This window comes from Podarcis raffonei, chromosome 3 (genome assembly GCF_027172205.1).
Source record: "Podarcis raffonei isolate rPodRaf1 chromosome 3, rPodRaf1.pri, whole genome shotgun sequence".
Taxonomy (NCBI): Eukaryota; Metazoa; Chordata; class Lepidosauria; order Squamata; family Lacertidae; genus Podarcis; species Podarcis raffonei.
Window position 1 is genome coordinate 118,549,126 of NC_070604.1, and position 24,373 is coordinate 118,573,498.

The 24,373-nt window shown below is 47.9% G+C and overlaps 1 protein-coding gene across 1 annotated transcript in view; it reads left to right on the plus strand.

Moving 5' to 3' along the window:
- Positions 1 to 1,093: 1,093 nt before the first annotated feature.
- FAM167A (family with sequence similarity 167 member A) overlaps positions 1,094 to 24,373 on the plus strand; it is a 28,657-nt gene continuing 5,377 nt past the window's right edge. Inside the window, exons 1-3 of the mRNA XM_053383734.1 lie at positions 1,094 to 1,471; positions 13,249 to 13,388; positions 20,582 to 21,123. Of these exons, the coding sequence (XP_053239709.1) occupies positions 20,674 to 21,123 (450 nt within the window). The 5' untranslated portion in view covers positions 1,094 to 1,471; positions 13,249 to 13,388; positions 20,582 to 20,673. The remainder of the gene's footprint in view (positions 1,472 to 13,248; positions 13,389 to 20,581; positions 21,124 to 24,373) is intronic.

Below are 24,373 nucleotides of genomic sequence, written 5' to 3' on the forward strand. Positions count from 1 at the left end.
CACCTGCCCACCCTCCCTAATTTTAGGGTGTTTGTTGCCTTTGACCTTGCTATGCCTGTCATGGGGTCGTCTGCTTTTGGGGCAGGGGCCTGGTAGGAATTTTGTCCATTTGGCTGATTGGCTGGTGCCATTTGGTTTTTGCCTACTGCATAGCAAATCATCATTGGTTTTAGAAAAAAATTGGTTGGTGGAGGGGTATGGATTGGCTGCTCCTGCCCCTCCAATGCTGTTCCTGCAGAAGAAGAAGAAGAGTTTGGATTTGATATCCCACTTTATCACTACCCTAAGGAGTCTCAAAGCGGCTAACAATCTCCTTTTCCCTTCCTCCCCCGCAACAAACACTTTGAGGTGAGTGAGGCTAAGAGACTTCAGAGAAGTGTGACTAGCCCAAGGTCACCCAGCAGCTGCATGTGGAGGAGTGGGGAAGCGAACCCGGTTCCCCAGATTACGAGTCCACTGCTCTTAACCACTGCACCACACTGGCTCTCAAGGTTATTCCATTAAAGGAATCCAGGGGCTCACCATGCTTTTGTCCGCACCCCCGTAAAGGGGGATAGGGCCACGCAAGAGCCCCTGGGAGCATTTGGGGAGAGGCGAGGGCCTGGTACCCAGCTCCATCTACTCCCCATAAAATGTTTTCCCTTACTGACTTCGCAGGCTTGCGAATGTCAGTTCTGTCCCTGGGCGGGGACAGATAGTCGTAACCAATGCCTAAGCAACCACTCACGTTGTTTGTATTTTAATAAAGTTGTGGCCAAAATTATGCCAAAAACCTTAAACAAAAATTATGGTGTGAAGTGTGAATTTATTTAGTGGTGGCTTGGGGACCTTGACACGCAAGACCATCACATATGATAAAACTCTGTCAGGGATTCTTTAGCTGTGATCCCTGCTTTGCAGGGGGTTAGACTAGAGAACCCTTGAGGGTCCCTTTCCAACTCTATGACTATGATTTTTGTCTAGGCACCTGGAACTCCCCTTGCAAGGAATCTTGAATGAAACCTGGCAGGTCTTAGGACCCAGCCTCACTTGATAAAAAAGGAAAAAAAGAGAGGCATTCTTTTCTCTTTTGGGTCTCTTCAGGGTTATGTCTTAGTGGGAGGCAGAATCCCAGGCTGGCTGGCATGAATGAGAGACGGCGGACAGAAATACCGGCGTGAAAAGCCTCAAACTGGAATAGTACGGCGGTAGCTAGGCAACGGCCTTGACGCAACCACACACACACACACACACACACGGTGGGAGAGAAGTCCCTTTGAAAAAAAAATAGAAATAGATGCACACACATTTTTCAAAGCCAAGAGAGACACAGCCAGTGACTTGGTTTAGAGGAGGACTGGAAGCAACATCAGCAGCAGCACAGCTGAAGATATTCAAGTTAGAAAGCCGAGCTTTGAGAGGCAGAGCAAAGCATTGAAGTCTCACCACTGGAATATTAATGGGGGATGCCCCTGACACCATGCAAATTCTGGTAAGTTTAATATATTTTAAACTCTCCAGCTTCTCTGCCACCTTCCATCTCACCCACCACCTGAAAGGAAGCAGGGAATGATCGTTTCCTGAAGATGTTACCGGTACCTTATCAATGGTGTGTAATTCCTTGCACCCACGCTTACCCCAGGGCTCTTACCACCAGGTGGAGACTTTGACATTTACGCATCTTGTTCCCCCGGGCAATTTCATCCTATATATGTGCATATATTTCTAAAAACCACAAAGGTTGCGACTGCAAGAGTGCAGCTTCGGCAGCCGGTTCCGCAGAAAGGAACACACCCCTTCGTCCCCTAAAACCTGCTTAGAGGAATTAGGATAGATGTCTCTCTGCTTATCTTCTGATAAGGGAAGGCAGGGTTTATTTCTGAGCCTGTTGCTTGCTGGGTGTGTGAGCAGCCCCACAACAGCACTCCTTCTGACCGCTCTCTCTCACACACACCCTGCCAAGAAGTCATGAGTGGTGCACGACAAAATCCGGATCTCGACACATTGGATATTGAGGGACCTCATGGAAGCGTGGTGTCAACGAGAGAAGGACAATAGGACGCAAGGTTTCAGGTAAGAGCAGCTGAGATGCCTTCTGGTTGTGGGGAGATGTGGAATGAGGAGCAGCGGTTTGAATGAAGCAGTGTCCACAAATACAGCAAGCAGAAAAGGTGGTGAGATTCTGTTCGAACCCATGTTGCACCTAGTTGAATGTGATGGGTTCTGTGGCTTCTGTGGCTGGAGGGAACGAAGGCTGGGCAGATCCGCCCATTCCGGTCTCTCTCTGTTTTTCTTATTCTTCCTATCTTGAATCCAGTACTCCACATTTCCCCATGAATTTGATTGTAAGGAGAAAAATCTACTAGTCCTCATGAACATTCATCTGTATTTTAGTGCAAATTTCTCCACCTGTGAACATTTCTGTGTGCATTCCCCCCCCACCCTGATCTAATTTTTTTTTTTTTTGCAAAACCATTTCCCCCATTTTAATGCATTTTATATGCTGTTTTCACCAAAATGTGCATTTCTATTTATGCTTGATCCCAGTGTATGCACATTCATGCCTGTTACTTGCCTGGAGAATTGCACAGCAAAATTCGCACAAGTGTGAATTTGAGAAGAGGACTCCGCATATTATTTCAAAAAGTGCAAATTTTGTAGGTTCGCCTTTGGATGAGAACTGGATCGAATTTACCCCCTCAGAGTCTGTGATTTTCATACGATTGCAGTCTCAGCTCCCCACCCCTGTCTCTTATTTATCTTCAAAAGCCCGACTGAAAAGGTTCACGTTCCACACCCTTTGCAGTTCTCATTGATAAAATGGGTGGGTTCTCCCTCCCTCTCTCCTTTTGTCTGCTGTTCTGCATCCTCTTTTTGAAAACGCGAAAGAAAAGCAATCGAAAGGTGGGCTCTCTTCCACAGCTAGTGACAGGTTTTGATCCCAGCCCTTGGGGGAAGATGCTCAGGAGATCTGCTTGGCATGCAGACGGTCTCAGGTTCAACCCATGGTAGGGAACATCTCCTGCCTCAGACCCTGGAAAGTCACTGCTCAGATGAACCAGTGGTCTGAGTTGGTATATAAGACACCTTCCTAAGTTCCTAACTCCTAAGGATCCAAGATTGGAAAGCCTGCTTTAGAAGCCAAAAAGAAAGTAAGAGAGGTTGTTGCTCTTGTTGTTTGCTATCAAATGGGGCGGATCCATTTTTGCAAATACAGTGGTACCTCGGGTTACATACGCTTCAGGTTACATATGCTTCAGGTTACAGATTCCACTAACCCAGAAATATCTTCGGGTTAAGAACTTTGCTTCAGGATGAAAACAGAAATCGTGCTCCGGCGGCGCGGCAGCAGTGGGAGGCCCCATTAGCTAAAGTGGTGCTTCAGGTTAAGAACAGTTTCAGGTTAAGAACAGACCTCCAGAACGAATTAAGTGCTTAACCCGAAGTACCACTGTATGCACAAAAGGATTCTTTTCTGTGTTCAAAAATGTACCTACCTAAAAAGGCAGTATGCCACTAACAACAACAACAACAACAACAATTTATTTATACCCCACTCATCTGGCTGGGCTTCCCCAGCCACTCTGGGCGGCTTCCAACAAAATATTGAAATACCATAATAAATCAAACATTAAAAGCTTCCCTAAAGAGGGCTGCCTTCAGATGTCTTCTAAAAGCTGATAGTTGTTCTTCTCTTTGACATCTGGTGGGAGGGCGTTCCACAGGGTGGGTGCCACTACCGAGAAGGCCCTCTGCCTGGTTCCCTTGGAGCTGGACCTCAGTGTCTGGGTAGAATGATGGGGGTGTAGATGCTCCTTCAGGTATACTGGGCCAAGGCAATTTAGGGCTTTAAAGGTCAGCACCAATACTTTGAATTGTGCTCAGAAACATACTGGGAGCCAATGTAGGTCTTTCAAGACCAGTGTTATGTGGTCTCGGTGGCCGCTCCCAGTCACCAGTCTAGCTGCCGCACTCTGGATTAATTGCAGTTTCCGGGTCACCTTCAAAGGTAGCCCCACGTAGAGCGCGTTGCAGTAGTCCAAGCGTGAGATAACTAGAGCATGCACCACTCTGGCGAGACAGTTCGCGGGCAGGTAGGGTCTCAGCCTGCGTACCAGATGGAGCCTGGTAGACAGCTGCCCCAGACACAGAATTAACCTGTGCCTCCATGGACAGCTGTGAGTCCAAAATGACTCCCAAGCTGCGCGCCTGCTCCTTCAGGGGCACGGTTACCCCATTCAGGACCAGGGAGTCCCCCCACCCGCCCGCCTCCTGTCTCCCCAAAACAGTACTTCTGTCTTGTCAGGATTCAACCTCAATCTGTTAGCCACCATCCATCCTCCAATTGCCTCCAGACACTCACACAGGACCTTCACCGCCTTCACTGGTTCTGATTTGAAAGAGAGGTAGAGCTGGGTATCATCCGCATACTGGTGAACACCCAGCCCAAACCTCCTGATGATCTCTCCCAGCGGCTGCATGTAGATGTTGAAAAACAAGGCAATTATTATAATTCAACCAAGGAGTCCAAGGCAACATTCATCATTCTCTACTCCCTTTTTTTGCCCACATCAACCATGCAAGTTAGGATAGGTTGAAAGACAGTCTAGTTCCAAGGTCAGCCTGTGAGCTTCATGACTGCGGTGGGATTTGAACCTGAGTCTCCCCAATCCTTGTCCAGCACTCTGACCAGTACATCACACATGCCTAGAAATGCTGGATTTCTTGAGTTAAAATTCGGGCAATCTTAGCACCATGTGACAACACCCCCCCCCAGCAAGGGTCAAGCAAACAGACCCTGGGACAGATTTCCCCAAGGGCATAATGCGCTGATATAATATGAATCTCCCATTTATTATTCATTGGCTTAGCTCCTATATTTGTTTACCCATTTGCAGGCTCACGTCCATGCATCCATTTAAATGAGCAGGATGTTCCTTTTTTTTTTTTTTGCAATGCACAGCTTTGGGAAGGTGGAAAAATGCTGTTCTGCAATTTCTCAACCTCCTTCTGCAAAAGCAGTAGAAAATTGCATCCTGTTGTCAGCAAATGCTAAGGACTCTCAGCAGGGCTGGAATGAATTTGTTCCTGCGAATTTTCTTATCCTTTTTTTTACATCAAATATTTAGCAGCGTGATAGGAAATCAAAATGATGGCCTCATGCTGATAAGAACTGGAATTCCAAGTTGTTGGGGGTTTATTTTTAAAGGGGGATCTGGGGCCTTGATCAATCCTTGGCCCTTGGCATAGGTCTGATATGGATGACAGTCTACTGCAGGCTTCCTCAACCTCAGCCCTCCAGATGTTTTTGGCCTACAACTCCCATGATCCCTAGCTAGCAGGACCAGTGGTTAGGGATGATGGGAATTGTAGTCCCAAAATATCTGGAGGGCCAAGGTTGAGGAAGCCTGGTCTATTGAATGGTTACTTAGCACTGTGTCGATGCAGAACCGGAGCCAGGGGTGGCTAGTCCGTGCCCCGCAGGCCATTTCTGCCCAGCGGTGGAGCAAGCAGATTGGGTGCGCCCTGCGCCCAGGGGTGGGGCGAGCTGGACAGGACGTACTGTGGGGCCTCTGAGGAGTCTGCCTGCCTCCTCCCACTCAGCCACCCTACAGCTGGGGGGAGGCGGCAGGCAGACATCACTGCGTCTGTGATGGCCTGGGACTCGGGCTCGGACTCAGAGCCAGAGGAGTCTCAGTCCGCACCGGACCCTTTGCCTCTGGCGGCAGCTGAACCTAGTCTGGGGCCTGATTCTGAAGAGTCCCAGTCTGCACAGGTTCCCCTGCAACAAGCACCAGCTGGGCCGAGTCAGGGGCCTGAGCCTGCCCTGGCTCCAGATGCAGGGATTACCTTGTTGCCTTCAGCTGGGCCATCACTTACAGCTGCTCCACTACCGAGAGCCAGTGTGGTGTAGTGGTTAAGAGCGGTAGTCACGTAATCTGGGGAACCGGGTTCGCGTCTCCGCTCCTCCACATGCAGCTGCTGGGTGACCTTGGGCCAGTCACACTTCTTTGAAGTCTCTCAGCCCCACTCACCTCACAGAGTGTTTGTTGTGGGGGAGGAAGGGAAAGGAGATTGTTAGCCGCTTTGAGACCCCTGAAGGGGAGTGAAAGGCGGGATATCAAATCCAAACTCTTCTTCTACCGGCTGGGTCAGGGGAGGCTGAGGCGGCCCCTGGGTTTAGTAACCCACCGACATCTCCCGAGTTGCAGAGACTGAGGTCTGAGAGAAGGAAAGACCTGAGTACTCGCAGGAGGAGTGCTCACCTTCTGGCGAGACAGGGAGATGAGTCACTGGGGGATCAGGATCAGCCATTACCCCGACAGAGATAAAAGGCTGCTGGACCCCGTCCCAGGTTGTGGGAGCAATGTTGCTGTTGGCCAGAACCTGCCTGTGATCCTGTGCCTGACCTTGCCTGGTTTCCTGCCTCGTGTCCTGCCTTGGCCATGTCGGACTGACTCCTTAGGGAACCCTTGGATTTGGGACTGGACCTGGACCGCGTTGCTTGGGTTACCCCCGGGCCCAGCACAGTGTCTCTCCCAGGAGAGATGCATGGCTCGGGTGCGCTCCAGGCGCCGCGGTGAGTGCCGGCCGGCATTTTGTCACCCCCCTCAGTGGTGACACCTGGGTTGGACTGCCCCACTGCCCCCCTTTCTCTGCCCCTTTTTCTACACCCCAAAAAAGTTTTAGGGCCTAAATCGGGTGGGGCACCTTTGGCCCTCCAGAGTTGTTGCTGAACTACAACTCCCATCAGCCATTCCATTTGCCTATTTCCCTCCTCCAAATGTAGGCAAGTATTCGGAGGGAGTGGGGTAGAATTACCCATGCATCACAGTTCCTATAAAGCAAAAAAATTAAAATCTCTTTTCAAACTGGCACCCAGTTTTCTTCCACACAGCCCAACAACCCCTCGCTTGTTTTTCCCCTTGCCACTGAAGGACAGGAAAGAAAGTGTGGCTGTGGAAGATGTTTTTATTCTTTTCTTTTTTGAAGAGCCTCGTTGCTCCCCGTGGCTTCAAAGCTTGCTGGCCATCTCTTCGCTGATCACTATGGCAACGTTTATCAATGCAAAGTTGCCACAGAGAAAGTGCTGAAGCTTGATGTAGGAGACCCACTGCCTCCCAGGTGTGGCTCCTGTCAATAAAATGAAATAAAATAAAAATTTCTCCTTTTTGTTTTTTGTTTTTAAAACCCATGAACAGAAGGAAGAAAGCCTAAACGGCCTCGGTCCAGTATACCTGAAGGAGCATCTCCACCCGAGGGCCTTCTGGTGGTTCCCTTATTGCGAGAAGCAAAGCTATAGGGAACCAGGCAGAGGGCCTTCTTGGTAGTGGCACCCGCCCTGTGGAACACCCTCCCATCAGATGTCAAAGAGATAAACAACTACCTGACATTTAGAAGACATCTGAAGGCAGCCCTGTTTAGGGAAGTTTTTAATGCGTGACATTTTAATGTATTTTTAACCTTTGTTGGAAGCCGCCCAGATGGGCGGGGTACAAATAACAACTTCAACTACTTCTTCTTCTTCTTCTTCTTCTTCTTCTCCTCCTCCTCCTCCTCCTCCTCCTCCTCCTCCTCCTCCTCAGTCTGAGAGTACACTAAATATAGTACATTTCCAAAAGGAATCAATGTTGTTTGGAGACATGGTCTCTAAGCCATTCATAGGAAGCTGCCATCTAACAGCACAGGCTATTTTAGGATAAACACTTGCCAAAAGTATGCCTCACTCTCACACATGAAAGGATTATTTGCATCTGCATAGATGCACACATAGAAATAATTACTGTAATTGAAACTGAAATTATAGTCAACAAAAAGGCAAAAAAAAAAAAAGCTAATGCGATTCAACAAATGCATCAACAAAAGTATAGTTGTCCAGGTCAGGGGAAGTGATAGTTCTACCCCATTCTGCCTTGGTCAGACCACACCTGGAGTCCTGGGCCCAGTTCTGGTTCCACAGTTTAAGAAGGATATTGACAAGCTGGACCATGTGCAGAGGATGGCGACCAAAATAATCAAAGGTTTGGAAACCAAGCTTTATGAGGAACAGTAAAGGGATTTGGTTGCAGGTAGGTAGCCGTGTTCCATGTGACCCAGAAGTGTCTGCGGACAGCGCTGGCTCCTGGCCTCTAGAGTGAGATGAGCGCACAACCCTAGAGTCTGTCAAGACTGGCCCATACGGGCAGGGGTACCTTTACCTTTTAGGTAGCCGTGTTGGTCTGCCATAGTTGAAACAAAATAAAAAAAAAATCCTTCCAGTAGCACCTTAGAGACCAACTAAGTTTGTTATTGGTATGAGCTTTCGTGTGCATGCACACTTCTTCACTATATATAAGGGTCTGGTGACTTCTGTTCCAGTTTATCTGAAGAAGTGTGCGTATATTAGGTACACGGGTGACACTGTGGGTTAAACCACAGAGCCTAGGACTTGCTGATCAGAAGGTCGGTGGTTTGAATCTCCGCGACGGGGTGAGCTCCCGTTGCTCGGTCCCTGCTCCTGCCAACCTAGCAGTTCGAAAGCACGTCAAAGTGCAAGTAGATAAAAAGGTACCGCTCCAGCAGGAAGGTAAATGGCATTTCCGTGCACTGCTCTGGCCAGAAGCGGCTTAGTCATGCTGACCACATGACCAATAAAGTGAGATGAGTGCCGCAAGCCCAGAGTCGGCCACGACTGGACCTAATGTTCAGGGGTCCCTTTACCTTTACCTATGTTATTGGTTTACCTTTTATGGGCTTTTATGGGCCATAGCTCAGTGGCAGATCACATGCTGTCCATGCAGCATCTATCTCTGTCATCTCCAGGTCAGACTCCAAAAAAAGTCAACTCCCTGTGTTATTGTAAATTTCATGAATGGATCGAGAGATAGATAGTCTGACCCTTACTCAGCATGGGCACACTTTGAACCAATGCTGCTTTGCCAAACCACTTAGTGGCCAAAATTGTGGAAACCTTTTAGAAAAAGTGTATTTCCGAGGTTTGATGGCTCATAACACCTGATTGGCTCTCTAAACGCTCATGCTCACTGGCTACATTCAAATGGAGGAAAGCTACTACATATCAACCTAAGCAAGTCGTGCCTCCTTTTTCTAGTTATTTGGCTATAACTTTTGATAGAATACAGATAATTGAACAACCTTTGTTGCATTACATTCTTCATTACATGATCTTTCCATTGATATATAATTTTATGGTTTTACTCCAAAGAAAAGTGGTGTTACGAGCAATCAAACCTCACAAATACACTTTCCCCCAAAAGGTTTCCACAATTTTGGCTACTTGTGTGATATGGGGCACTTGGGTCGTGTGAATGAGGTTGTTGTTAGGATTCATTCCCCGTGTTGCAGTCATGGGATTGTTTTTATCACATGACGGTGTATGTTTTCGTTCCACATTGTGGGAAGTGACAGAGGCAGGATGTTTTTATTACTGTGTTTCTGTGATGTAGGACATTTGTCCTCTGTTCTTTCTCTTTGCTGTCTGATGCTGAAGAGGAAGGAGCTGAGTTACCATGCTCCAAGTGTGTATATGTAAATAAACGTATAGCCGAAACCTGTGCTACTGAGTCTGAACGCTGACTGCCTATACTCTGCTGATCCTGATGTGTGCTGATACCTCTTGGTATCAGACACTGTGATGTTTGGGCTGGAGAAAGCTTTTGAATCTCCCGAAAAAACGACAAGGAGGGCATGTGTCTCTGCTGGACTCCTACTCATGTGTAGGACCTCCTGACAGTTGCTGCTCTGAACACCCAAATTGCATCTCTCCCCATTTACTGTCAAAGCCTGTTGCTTTCTGGGGTGTGCAGGGTCTTATAGATTAAATGTCCCTCCCTTCACATACTGACATGCTCTGCACAGGTGCAATGGATGTTTCCCAACTCTCTGAGGGTAATGAGCCATGCCTCCCCTTCGGCTAAAGTCGCCTCATTTTACTCCAAAGAACTGGGAGGAATGCAAAGATCATACTTGGCTTTGGTTCTGGAACTCTATCCAACGCCTCTAAGAAGGGGTTGAATTTCTTTAGGGTACAGAAGGACCTTGTCAACAAAGGGCTTAGAACTTCTTCTTATCTTGTCAGGGAAGATCCTGAAATCTGCCAGCTTTGTGGCTGGAATCTTTTCATAACAGCTTGCATTATGCCGTCCTTATCTGGATTTCTGATCTGCACCTGATGCAGCCACTCCTTGCAAAGGTCCTTAACATTCTCTTTCTTTTTCTTTTCTTAAAATGCTTCCTGGTTATGAGTAGGGCTGCTTGTGACTTTTTAAAAAGTTGGGTGACGATATGTGAACTATGTAACGGGAGCTCCTTCAAGCTGCAAAGGAATGCTAATTGCTTAAGTATATACTTAAATACCTCTCCACTGTAATAATGCAAGCACTGTCCACTTACGCACTTTGAGGTACTTGATTAAAGAATGAGGTTGCGGCATCAGAATGTTCTAGCAAAGCCGTTAGTTTTCTACAGAGGTAGGCAGGGGGGTTATCTCTGTTGGGATTCCTGCTCCGTGTTTGCAGTCATGAGATTGCTGTCTATCACATGACGGTGTATGTTTTCATTCCACAGTGTGGGAAGAAGACGGAGACAGGATGTTTTGTACTACTGTGTTCCGGAAAGTGGGACTATTGTCCTTTGTTTCTTTCTCTTTGCTGTCTGATGAGAAAGAGGAAGGAGCTAAGGCAGAATGCTCTGAGTGTATTATATGTAAATAAAGTAGATTAGCCAAAATGCTGTGCTACTGAGTCTGTTACGCAAACTGCAAATACTCTGCGGATCCCTAAGTGTGCTTCTCCTTCTTGGTATCAGTCGCTGTGATGTTCGGATTGAAGGAAGCTTTTGAAGCTCCCAAACGATTGACCAGGAGGGAGAGAACATGCCAGTCGGGCATGTGTCTCTACCAGGGTCCTACACGAGAGTAGGACGCTCATAACAATCTCTGTGTTGTGCAAGCAATGAAGATCCCATAATCCAATTATGAAAGAAAGGTTGTTTTCTGATGCTCCAGAGAAGCGGACACGGAGCAATGGATCCAAACTGCAGGAAAGAAGATTCCACCTAAACATTAGGAAGGACTTCCTGAAAGTAAGAGCTGTTCGACAGTGGAATTTGCTGCCAAGGAGTGTGGTGGAGTCTCCTTCTTTGGAGGTCTTTAAGCAGAGGCTTGACAACCATATGTCAGGAGTGCTCTGATGGTGTTTCCTGCTTGGCAAGGGGTTGGACCCGATGGCCCTTGTGGTCTCTTCCAACTCTATGATTCTATGATTCTATGATTCTATGATTCTATGATTCTATGATTCTAAGGTTGAAGGTGACTCTGCTACCCCTTGCAAACATCTCCTCCATCACAGGAATCATAAAATTGGAGAGTTGGAAGGGACTCTGAGGCTCATCTAGTCCAGCCCCCTTTGATGCAGGAATAAGCAGCTGTCTCATATGGCGATTGATCCTGCAACCTTGCCATTATCAGCACCATGCTCTAACCAGCTGAGCTAGGAGGGGAGAGTGCTCTTGAGTGATTATGTGATCTGCTGGAGCACAAAGACAATTAGTGGTCCTTCATTGCTCCAGCAAGTGAAAGGGGTGATAGCAAGGCTTTCAGGTTTGCTCGTGACCTTTTACTGTAGCCATAAAGAGAGTCAGAGAATGAGAAATATAACCAAGCAGAGGCCAGATTCATCTCCTTTTTAAAATGAGGTTCCTGCTTCACAATAGCTGTTTCAAAGGCAGCAGGTCTTTGCAAGATTGTGTTTCTAATTAAAAGCCATTTCGGTCAGCCGATGACCTTTCATTAAAGTTCAATGTCTTCCACATCTTGAACCTATGCAATGAGAAGTAAGCACCACTGAGGTCACGGAAGCTTACTCACAGGAAACGATGCACAGGAGTTAGGATTGCTCTCATGCTGATCCTAATCAATTGGCTATCATGTTATTTACTTCTGCTCTTTTTGGGAAGATGTTAAATGTATCCCCGCACATTAAATGTATCCCCATTGAGTCCGAGAGGCCAAGCCAACTGCTCTGGTCATCAGCACTTGAAAAGCACTGTGCCTTTGTCCATGCTGGTTGATTCCAAGTGGTGTGGGCCAAACCAGGTCACTTGATGCCTTTGGGATGTCAGGTGATTGACAGGTAGGCAGCCCCACCTGGGTAGATCATCTCCTAGAGAACTCCAAGACATTTCTTGGTGGGGACACCGGCATGCAATTCCTTCACCACACTCCTAAATCGAGATTGACCCTTCCACAGCAAAGCATACATGGGTGGTAAAGACAGTTAAGTCCAGTCGTGAACAACTCTGGAGTTGCAGCGCTCATCTCACTTTACAGGAGCTGGCGCTTGTCCGCTCTGTGGACAGTTTTTTTGGATCATGTGACCAGCATGACTAAGCCGCTTCTGGAGCAATGGAACACTGACACCAGAGCAGTGCACGGAAATGCCATTTACCTTCCCGCAACAGGTAATTAAATTAAATTAAATTAAAAACCGGTAAAAAAACAAAAACAGGAGCTCAGCCCGTCACGGGCATTCGAACCGCTGATCTTTTGATCAGCAAGCCCAAGGCTCAGTGGTTTAGACCACAGCGCCATCCGCGTCCCTATATGGGTGGTAAAAATGTAAAGGTAAAGGTACCCCTGCCCGTACGGGCCAGTCTTGACAGACTCTGGGGTTGTGTGCCCATCTCACTCAAGAGGCCGGGGGCCAGCACTGTCCGGAGACACTTCCGGGTCACGTGGCCAGCGTGACAAAGCTGCATCTGGCGAGCCAGCGCAGCACACGGAAACGCCGTTTACCTTCCCACCAGTAAGCGGTCCCTATTTATCTACTTGCACCTGGGGGTGCTTTCGAACTGCTAGGTTGGCAGGCGCTGGGACCGAGCAGCGGGAGCGCACCCCGCCACGGGGATTCGAACCACTGACCTTTCGATCGGCAAGCCCTAGGCGCTGAGGCTTTTACCCACAGCGCCACCCGCGTCCCGTTTGATATGGGTGGTAGTGTGGTTCAAATGGTAAACTGCCTCACCAGGAATCCAGTGTTGCTCTGAGACATTTTCTGTTGTGACAGATAAATGCAAATAATAACAATCATTACTATTTGCATTAAAATGAAAATACATTGTGATGTTGACTCACTTGTGAGAATCAGCCCTGGGACTTTTCGAAGTTAAGTTCTCTCTCTCTCTCTCTCTCTCTCTCTCTGTAAATTTCCAGGCTGACATATTTCTTCCTGGTGGCTTTAATTGATTGCTCAATATATTTTTATCACACAGATGGCAGTTAACCTCTCCTCTAGCTGGAGGGACTTTCAAGGCTGACTGCAGTCCTCTTGGATACATGAACGCTCTTTCCTCGAAGAGAATCTCGCTGGTTTGCCTCCAAACATTACAAAGAAAAGGCAAGCTGGAGACAAGTAAGTCCCGTTTACCTCTGCCTCAGCTTATGAATTATGGTGGAGGGAGGGAGAGGGGGAAACAAATTCCCCGCATGAAGAGCCAGTTGCATTTATGGCCCTTGCTAAACTGCTCCCCTTGATTAAGAAGATCTCCCTCTAGATAGATTCACAGTAACCATGGTGATGGGCCTCCCTATGTCAAAGGTCATAGGTGCAGCCATCATTTTGGACTGGTGCAGCCAATGTCTGAGAAGGAAGTAAATAACCCCGAAGTGCTGCTAAAAATAAAAGCGGCTGGGCTTTGTAGTCTTCCCTGTTTACAGACGTTACAGACGTTAGAACATCAACGATGGAACAGACCAAAGTCTTTTCTAGTCCAGCCTTCTGTTCACCAGCCAGACTGAAAACAATCCAAGGAACAACATCTGCACTGAATGCAGAAAATCCCAGGTTTAAGTCCCAGCATTTCCAGGTATGCTCTGCTTCCACGATTGGAGGCATCAACCTTGCATGTTTAGACCTTTAAGGTAAAGGTAAAGGGACCCCTGACCATTAGGTTCAGTCGTGACCAACTCTGGGGTTGCAGTGCTCATCTCGCTTTATTGGCAGAGGGAGCCGGCGTACAGCTTCCAGGTCATGTGGCCATCATGACTAAGCTGCTTCTGGCTAACCAGAGCAGTGCACAGAAATGCCATTTACCTTCCCGCTGGAGCGGTACCTATTTATCTACTTGCACTTTGACGTGCTTTCGAACTGCTAGGTTGGCAGAAGCAGGGACCGAACAACGGGAGCTCACCCCGTCGCGGGGATTCGAAACGCTGACCTTCTGATCGGCAAGTCCTAGGCTCTGTGGTTTAACCCACAGCGCCACCCTCCCCCTTAAATAAATTCAGACCAGTCTCAAATTTTGGTTTGGTTTTTGGCAGAATGTAGGCCACAACTTTATTGATTACAGCAAGTGACTGGTTGCATAGGCTCTGGTTCGACTAGCTCCCTGCCATGCAGGTAGCGCTGACCCAGGGTTCCAGCATAGGTCAGCCAAGGGTGAACACCTGGATAAGCAGAAAGCCGGGAACGGGCTAACTCCACCACCCAAATGTCCCCCTGGACTCAGGCACGGGCACAACCCCTTCACAGGGGTTGACCAAACCATCGAGTCCCTGGATTCCTTTAATGGAATACCCTTCACATAGGGATGGCGAGAGCGTTCTCCCATCCCTATCACCTGAACCAGAACCTATCCGCAACCTTACAAGTTGTGACGATTTGCTACGCGGCAGGATAAACCCAAATGGCAACAGCCAATCAGCCAAGTGGGGAAAATTCTTGCTGTGCCCCTGTCCCAGTGACATACAGACGGCATACAAGGTCAAGTGTGCAAGCACTAAATATAGGGAGAGGTGGGTGGGTGTTCCGAATGCACGAATCGAAAGAGGAAGCTCTGGGTCACGTGCATGGGCATAAATAGGTCCCTTGATCTGTTTAGCTTGAGTCCCATTGGCCTGATTGAACCCTGCATCAAGGGGCTACCAATCGGGTGTTGTGGCTATCCAAAAGTACCCACCCACAACACAGGGTTAGGTTGCCAGGTCTCACCGCAACATGTGCCCTCTTTAAAGGGGGACCTGATTTCTGAAAACCAGTTGCTGGAACCCACAGGAGGCGAGAGTTTTGCTCTTGTGACGGGGTCCTGCTTGGAGTTTCGACACAGGCATTTGATTTTCTTCTTCTGCCTATTGTAGCAGCTGTATTCACTGTGCTAGATGCTGTGTGATTTTTAATTGCTTGCCCATAGCTTCTTTTATTTCTTCTTTTGTCATTATACGCATCTTTATGCACACTTGATTGATTGCATTTATATCCCACTTATTTCTCCAAGGAATTAAATGATGGCAAAAATGCTTCTCCCATTCCCTATTAACCTCCACAACCACCCTGTGAGGTAGGTTAGACTGAGAGACTATGACTGGCCCAAGGTCGCCCAGTGACCTTGATGGCCAAGTGAGGATTGGAACCCTGGTCTTCCAGGTGCTAGTCCGGCTCTCTAACCACTGCACCACACTGTCTCTCTTGAGCCCGGTGTGTACATTTTTGTACCCATTACCTGCCTGAAAAACTGCATTGAAAATTCAGATGGGTTTTGAAGGATGGAAGTGTTTTGGTTTGCAATGGCCTTAGCATCACCTCTCTCCTTTAGATGACTTGGGTTTATTAAGACAAGAGTCTCAAATTATCTACCAGTATTATTTGCCTGCTCTCCAAAAAATAAAACAAATGCCCAATTAACAGCCACAAGGGAGCCAGGGATTCACTTTCTTCTCTCTCTCTCTGTGAATACCTTTTATCAACATCCCATTTAGAGCATCTGCCCCCAAAACAATAGCGACGTTGAGGAGAAAGTAGACCTGTGTTCTCTATAAAGATTTGTTTTTCAATAGAATTCTTTCTGTGAAAAGATTCCCCCAGAATAATTACAGATTTGGTGTCGGAATTGTATGAATTCCCAGCAAGCGTTCAGCAGGCTGGACAATTACCCAATAACTCAAATTACATTTTAATGCGTTTGCATGAGGTTGTTCCAAGAGTTCATTTCTGGCCACGTTCCCAGGTGGACAAAAAGATGGTTTTGCTTTACATCGAACCCTTAGAAGAAGAAGCCTGAACTGTTTCTGAATCCAGCACCAGATCTAATTGTGTCATTTTGGAAAAAGTCACATTCCTATTTCTCTCTTTCCCATTCAGATAAATTTGGGGCACGGGGGAAGGCAACACTGTTTTTGTTTTTGTTGATATATATGGTAAAGGTGACACTCAAATCCAGCTCTCTTAATTTATTTATTTTTATTATTTACAGCTTTTAAAGCCTGCTCCATGCTGAATAGTTTCAATCCCAGAGCAGGGAATCAAGTCATAAAAACAAAGCAATGCACAAAATTAGCAAAATAATATGAATAAGTTGAATAAACAACAAATTAACAATTCTGTTGTAAGGTAAGCAAGCAGAACAACAATGACGAAAAATAAGAATACCAGTTTAATACAAAATACCTGGGTAAACACACACACACACACACACACACACACACTATTAAGATACTAATTCGCACTTTCTGAAATGGTGCACTAATTGAAACACAGCTATCCTTCAAAACTCACACTACTCTGAATTTTGCAATGCAGTTCTGCCGCAAAGCAACACACATTCTAGGATGAAACATGCATAAAGGTAAAAGTAAAGGAACCCCTGACCATTAGGTCCAGTTGTGGCCAACTCTGGGGTTGCTCCGCTTATCTCACTTTATTGGCCGAGGGAGCTGGCGTACTGCTTCTGGGTCATGTGGCCCAGAAGCAGCACACAGAAACGCTTCTGGGTCATGTGGTGAACCAGAGCAGCACACAGAAACGCCGTTTACCTTCCCGCAGGAGCAGTACCTATTTATCTACTTGCCACTTTGACATGCTTTCGAACTGCTAGGTTGGCAGGAGCAGGGACCGAGCAATGGGATCTCACCCTGTCACGGGGATTCGAACCGCCGACCTTCTGATCGGCAAGTCCTAGACTCAGTGGTTTGACCCACAGCGCCACCCACGTCCCTTCTAATCAGTCATACCAACAGGCTAAAAAACAGTTTCTATCCATGGGCTGTTAGGCTGCTGAATGGAAAATAATATAGTGCAACTGACTTTTGGGGTTGATGTGTTGTGAGACAAGCACACAAAGTGCAATGAGATTGAGTGTTTGTGTGTGGGGGAGGCTCAGTTAATTTCATTGTAAGGTTGTACATTGACAGTAAAGGTATTATCATCATCACCATCTTCATTAAATAGTTCCAGTTACAGAAAGGTAGACATGTTGGTCTGCCATAGTCAAAACAAAAATTTTTTTCCCTTCCACTAGCACCTTAAAGACCAACTAAGTTAGTTCTTGGTATGAGCTTTCGTGTATTGTGTATATCTGTATTGTGTATCTGAAGAAGTGTGCATGCACACGAAAGCTCATACCAAGAACTAACTTAGTTGGTCTTTAAGGTGCTACTGGAAGGGGAAAAAAAATTTGTTCATTAAATAGGACATCCCTATTTTCATTGGAGAAATGTTGGAGGATATGCTCGAGAAGCAGGCTGAACAGAGAACTAAAATCAGCTGGTTAGGAGAAGAGAGAAGGGGGAGGCCCAGCAGATCCACCTTCCCATTCCTCCTGAGCAGCCTTACCAACATTGAGGCCTATGAGGATCCTCAGGACTGGGAACAGAGGAGAAAAACCAGCCACGGCTTCTGGCCACCCTCTTTTTCTTTTGTGTTAGGTCTAGAATTGTGCTGCATTGCTTCTGTGGACAATTTGCTTCGTGTTTCCTCCTCTGGATGCTTGCGGGCTATGATTCATGCCACTCCAGGGTGCGGTGGGAGAGAAAGGTGTTCAGCTGCTCAGAAGCCACAGAGAGTCTGTTGGCACACCAAGTGGGTTGGCTGCCCCACGTAAGAGATGGGGCGGGAACCGCTGCTGTGACCCCGATTGTGTAATCTGTTCACAAATATATGCCTTTTTATGCATGTTTCAGGGACGCGGGCGGCGCTGTGGGTTAAACCACAAATCCAGGACTGTCCCTGGCAAATAGGGACACTGGGAGGGTCTACCCTGGTAGGGCAACCGCTTTGCTTGTAGAATGTCCCAGGATCAGTCCCCAGAATCCCCAGGTAGGGCTGGGAAATGTCTCCCCATCTGAAATCTTAGAGCTGCTGCCATTGACATTAATGAGCCGGGTGGACCAATGATCTGATTCAGTAAAAGGCACCTTCCTATGTTGCTCATGGGTAGAGCATCTGCTTGGCATGCAGAAGGTCCCAGGTTCAATCCCCAGCATCTCCAGTTAGGGCTTGACTGACTGATTATATTTCTCCATGGGCTCATTCCGCTCCTGCCCCCCTGCCTTCTACTGCTGTGGCTGATGGTGGTACATGTGGGTCAACAGCTGTGGGAGGTTGGACTTGATGGCCGGGGTCTGCAGTGAGTGACATGGTGCTAGCAGAGCAAACAGGGTGTGTTGGTCCCAGGGGGTTACCGTGTGGCATGGTCCGAGGCTGAACTGGGGTCCAAGGTAGGGAGTCGGGCGTGGTCAGGAACTCGGGCAGAAAGCAGGACAGGGTGCCAGCAGGAACAGGTAACCAACGATGTTGCTCCTGCAACCTGGGACTGGGCTGACTGGCCTTTATCTCCTCTGAGGCATAGGGCGGCCCCGGTCCACAGGTGACCCGCCTCTCCCGGCCTTAAGGCGAGCACTCCTCCTGAGAGAACTTAGTTCCCTCGGCCTCTCTGCCCTGAGCCTCTGTAGCTCAGGAGAGGCTGGAGGGTTACTGGACCCAGAGGCAACCTCACCTTCCCCTGAGAGGGCTGGGAGAGGAGCACCTGCAGGCAATGGGTCCTTGATCACCTCCGGAGCCAGAGCGGATACATCAGGTGTCTGCTCCTGAGGATCTGGCACAGGTGCAGGCCCTTCAGATTCAAGCCCCTGCCCCGGAGGCAGGGACTCCTGTGCAGGCTGGGAGTCCTCTAGTTCAGCCTCTGAATCAGATTCCCAGGCCATCACACAGGGGGACCCCAGGATTCTGAGTTGAGGCACTGCTTTGGACGGCTCTTCACCCTATGTATGCTGGATCTGGTAGGCAGCAGCACACAAAAACGGATCCAGGCTCCTCACAAGTGCTTTCCCTCAGGTAGCGCTCATCCCACACCGTTAAACCTGCACATACTTTGTGTGGCGAGTTCCCGTTCCCCCTAGTGGAAATAAAGACACATGACACAATTATTTAAGGTTAATGGGCTAAATATGGCCACAACTTTATTGGTTACAGGTGATGAGTGGTATTGGCTTAGGCATTGGTCCTAACCGACTATCCGGCCTCAGCCTGTCCGCTTGAAGTCTGGGAAGGGTTAACCACCAGTAGGGGGAGTCCTGCTGATGCACATCAACTAGGAACTCCCCCGGGGTCACTGTTCGGGGGTGTGCCTTAGGCCCTCACCTCCATAGGCTTCGGACAGGGCCACTCCCCCTGGAATCCTTTATCGGACTACCCTTCAATATGCGGGGCAGGTGATGGCACTTCCTCCCCTCTTCCATCTACAAAATACCAATACCAATGCCTGACCGCCAATACTAAGAAAGTTGTGATGACTTGCTATGAGGTAGGCGAAAACCAAATGGCTGGTATGTGGGAAAAGAGGGAGATCCCTGGCCGCGCCTGAGTTTAAATCGGGCGGGCCACGCCCCCAAAGCCAGCCGATTGGCTGGCCACAGGGTGACGCAGCCGGGGATTCCCCCAATCATGCGGGGGCTGGGCCGTGACGCCTGCAATCCCACCTCCTCTGCAGGGCAGAAGTGGCTTTCTCCCAAACTGCCTCCCCACAATATTAACATCTGTGGAGATGCCCCACTTTCCCTCTGGGTACAGCTTTGGTTGAACGGCCCACAACATGAGACAGGGCATTCTTGGTGATGGCCCCCCACCCCAGTTCTGGAACTCCCTCTCAAATGTCCCCCATCTTAGCCTCATTTAGGCACAAGGTGCACAACCCTTTTGTTTCCCCAGACCTCTGGAATGCAATCTTCCTTCTTGGCAACGCCGCAAGAATGCCGTTGTTCCATTAAAGTAAATAGAGTTATTGTGCCATATTACTTTCCCTGCGCTCTCAGGGCAGGCTTGAAGTATGAAGAAATAAATAAAGACCTGCACCTGTTAATCGCTTTCGTGGGTGGGCTCCCATAAGCCATTAGACCAGCCCTTCCTTGCCTCCCAGGTAGCAAGGCTCAGCAATGCAAAGCTGAGATCGTGTCAAGTACGGTAACAAGATAAGGGTTTATTAATTGTGTAACACTCTGCTACAGTATTTCTCCTGCTCTTCTCTCCCTCTGACCTCATCCTTAGTAATCTGTTTCTTCGCCCTGAGCACGGTGCCTGACAGGTCTCTCTCTGCAGCAGGAAAAGCCTTCTGCGGGAAAGCTAGAGAAAGCTTGTTTGCTCTTGCCTGGGAACATCACCACACAGCCAGGGCGAAGTCTCTTAGAGAGACGGTTTAGGCTGAAGGCTTTCACTTCCATTTTTCTCAAGTTCAGGTCATATAAGGAAGTTCTGGTTGCTCGTCCGTTCCTCCCCCTTCTCCCCGCTTGACAATTTGCGGCTGGAAACCAACAATGTGCCTTTGTGTTCCTGCTTAGATGGTGTCCCGTGTTGCTAAAGGGGGTGTCTTGGACTGAGTGGCTGAGTCCCAACTTCTGAGCAAAGGAAATTTGGATCAACTGATCACTGCATGGATGGTCTTGCCTGGATATTGGAGCCCTCTGCTAACCTCTTGATGGATGTTGATGGCATTCTGCCGGAAAGTAAGGTGTCTGCTCCTAAGATTGAGATAGAAGAAATGTTGGACGGTGCAGATCCTGAGACGGGAGGAGGCGCTCCTCCTGACGACCACTTGCGGAACCTGAAAGCTCTGACGGAGAAACTGAGGCTGGAGACGAGGAGACCCTCCTATTTGGAGTGGAAGGCCCAGCTGGAGGGGATTGCATGGAAAAGCCACCCAGAGCCTTCTGCAGAAGCCAGCCGGGATGAGAAACCAATGGGGGAAAGCGTTCCTTTAACAGAGGTGCAAGTTCATATCAATGGAGGCTCTTTGAAAGCGCAAGTTCCGGTGATGACCCAGGAGAAAATCAGTGGCTTTGGAAATATTGATGAGGCTCTAAACTGGCTCAGGAAAGAACTGGTAAGTTGGTTCCTGTTGATGTTTATTAACCTTTTAAATGCGTTGCTTCCTGACGACCTGTTTATTGAGCATTCGCCCTGATTTCTTTGCAGGGAGGTTAGACGATGCTGGCTATTCTGTTCTGATTTGTTTGTGGGGAAGTTAGACGGCTTGGTGTCGAAACCAGTGTTATCCTGCACTTACCGCAGCACTTTCCTTATTGCAAAAAGTCTGACCTCTTGGGGAAACAGGTTTGTTGCACAAGGCCTCCCCATCAGCAATGTGTTCAGCCTGAACTTGCTGGCATGTGATTAAATATCACCCTCAAATAGTGGCAGCTTCGAAGTGTTGCATGTTCCTCTGACTTCAGTGGGTCTACTTTCTTATGTGTGTGCGCTGGATTTCACCCTAAGGGAAGAAGAAAAATCTCACCTCTCTTTAGTCACAATTATTCACAGAAAACACACAACTCTCTCTTCTTTCTTTCTTTCTTTCTTTCTTTCTTTCTTTCTTTCCTCTTTCCCTTTGTTCGTTTATACATGCAGAACCATCATTCCGTAAGGAAAGGGGAAAACAAAAATAGGCCTCTGCTCTCAATGAGCTTACAGTCTGAACTTTTTTTTTGTTCCATTTCCCCCCCTCTTCCTTCCTGTTCCTTTCCCTCTATTGTTCCTTCTTTTATTACTCTCCGTCCTTTATGCAGTAAGCTAGCTGGCATGCATAACTTTATATACTCCTTCCAGCAGCATTTAAGGAACTCCTTCCGACCTGGAGATTGCAATGAAAGTTCACTCTCTCTCTGAGCTCCCCTGCCCAACATTCGGCTCATTTGTGCTGTGTTTTTTTTTTTTTGGGGGGGGGGTCTTCTTCTCTCACCTGCTTATTTTGCCACTATAAAAGAAAAGAAAAGAGATAACCTCAACAATGTTGCTTAAAATAAAAAAAAATTTTTCCTTCCAGTAGCACCTGAAGAAGTGTGTATCTGAAGAAGTGTGTATCTGAAGAAGTGTATCTGAAGAAGTGTGTATCTGAAGAAGTGTGCATGCACACGAAAGCTCATACCAAGAACTAACTTAGTTGGTCTTTTAGGTGCTACTGGAAGGAAAAAAATTTTTTTGTTTTGACTATGGCAGACCAACACGGCTACCTTTCTGTAAATGTTGCTTAAAAATAATTAAATCTGGAGAGGGATCATAGCTCATGAATTCATGGAATCTTGTATAATTGAGAGGGATCTTGGAGTTCATCTTGTCTAACATCCTGATCAAACGCCATTGAATTTCCATGAGGACTTTTAAATAAATAAAAACATTGCAAACCGATGTGGCACTGCAGGCATTGTGACATTGACTTCCTCGGAAGATGGTGGACTCTCCTTCCTTGGAGAATTTTTAACAGAGGTTTTGATGGCCACCTGTCATGGATGCTTTAACTGAAATTTCTGCATTGCAGGGGGTTGGTCTAGATGACCCTTGGATCCCTTTCCCACTCTAATATTCTATGGTTCTATGAATAGCAGTGGATTTTCAGGGTTTTAAAGCAGGTGGTCTCCCAGTCCCTGCCCTGGCTGGAGATGCCAGAAATTGAACCTTGAACCTTCTGTATGCAATGTGGGTGCACTAACCACTGAGCTATGGCCCAAGCACTCTCCCCCCCCCCCAATGAAGAGGAGATGGGTGATGCTGTCCTAGAGAAAATCACCTGCTCCGTTGGCTGAATTTCCTGTACTTTCTTGGTCAAAATAGCTTAATAGCAGTTTTGTGCCTCTCCTTCCAATCGATGTTAATGCCTGCTGTAATTGCGTGCAGCCTGGAGACCGAACAGAGACTGTGATTATAATGCCAGCCTAAGTTGATTTAATGGAAATGCTGACCAGGGCCCTTTGCTGAATTTAGAAAGGAAGACAGGCAGAAGGAAATTGTCAGTTTTTTCCCTGCATACCTGGAGACCGCTTTGCAGAGCTGGTAGTACCATCAGTGCAGGACTTTGGGGGGTCCATTCTGCAGAAGGAGGGGAAGCAGGAAGAGCTGTCCACATGCTGAAGCCAAGTAGTACACACTGTGTGTTGAGGTCCCCAAGCCACCCCAATAACTCACACGTCACACGTAATTCTTTGTTTAAGGTTTTTGGTATAATTTTGGCCACAATTTTATTTAAATACATAACTGTGAGTGGTTGCTTAGGCATTGGTTCCCACTATCTGTCCAGGGACAGAACTGACTTCTGGATTCCAGCGGAGGCCGGTCAGGGAAAACAATATTGGGGAGAAATGAAGCTGGGCACCAGACCCTCACCTCTCCCTGCATGCTCCCAGAGGCCAGGGACTTGGACGAAAGCATGGCAAGCCCCTGGATTCCTTTAATGGAATTCCCTTGCAGCACCAGCATTGGAGGGTTAGGCACTTACCCCTCCACCAACGAATTTTTTAACCAATGCCTAACTGCAAACCTTACAAGTTGTGATGATTTGCTACGCAGTAGGCAAAAACTAAACAGCTCCAGCTAATCAGCCAAATGGACAAAATTCCTACCAGGCCCCTGCCCCAAAAGCAGGCCACCCCATGACAGGCATAGCAAGATCAAGCGCAAAATCCCCAGTTCAGGGAGGGTGGGCAGGTGATCCAGTGCATGCAGCAAAAGAGGACGCCCAAAGCTGCATGCCCTATATTTAAAACCCTTGAGCCCAACCCACAAATTGGCAACATCCAATCTCCCCAGAAACACAAGTACCCAATCACAGGCTGTGGCCATCCAAACAGATCTGCTAAGCAACAGTGGGGTGGCCTGCTAGACCCCACTGCAACACGTGCTCTCTTTTAAGGAGAACACACTTTGCCATCTATCATGGGTGGGGGAACTTTATTTCATCCAGAGGACTGCATTCCCTTCTGGTCTGTCTTCCTGGAGCCACATGGCTGGCATGGGCAGGTAAAGGTTAAAGGACCCCTGACAGTTAAGTCCAGTCGTGAACAACTCTGGGGTTGCAGCGCTCATCTCATTTTAGAGGCTGAGGGAGCCGACGTTTGTCCGCAGACAGTTTTTCTGGGTCATGTGGCCAGCATGACTAAGCCACTTCTGGTGAAACCAGAGCGGCACACAGAAACGCCATTTACCTTCCCGCCGGAGTGGTACCTACTTATCTACTTGCACTTTGATGTGCTTCCAAACTGCTAAGTTGGCAGGAGCTGGTACTGAGCAATGGGAGCTCACCCTGTAACAGGGATTTGAACTGCCAACTTCTGGACCACCGCCTCGCCGATGTGGGGATCCAG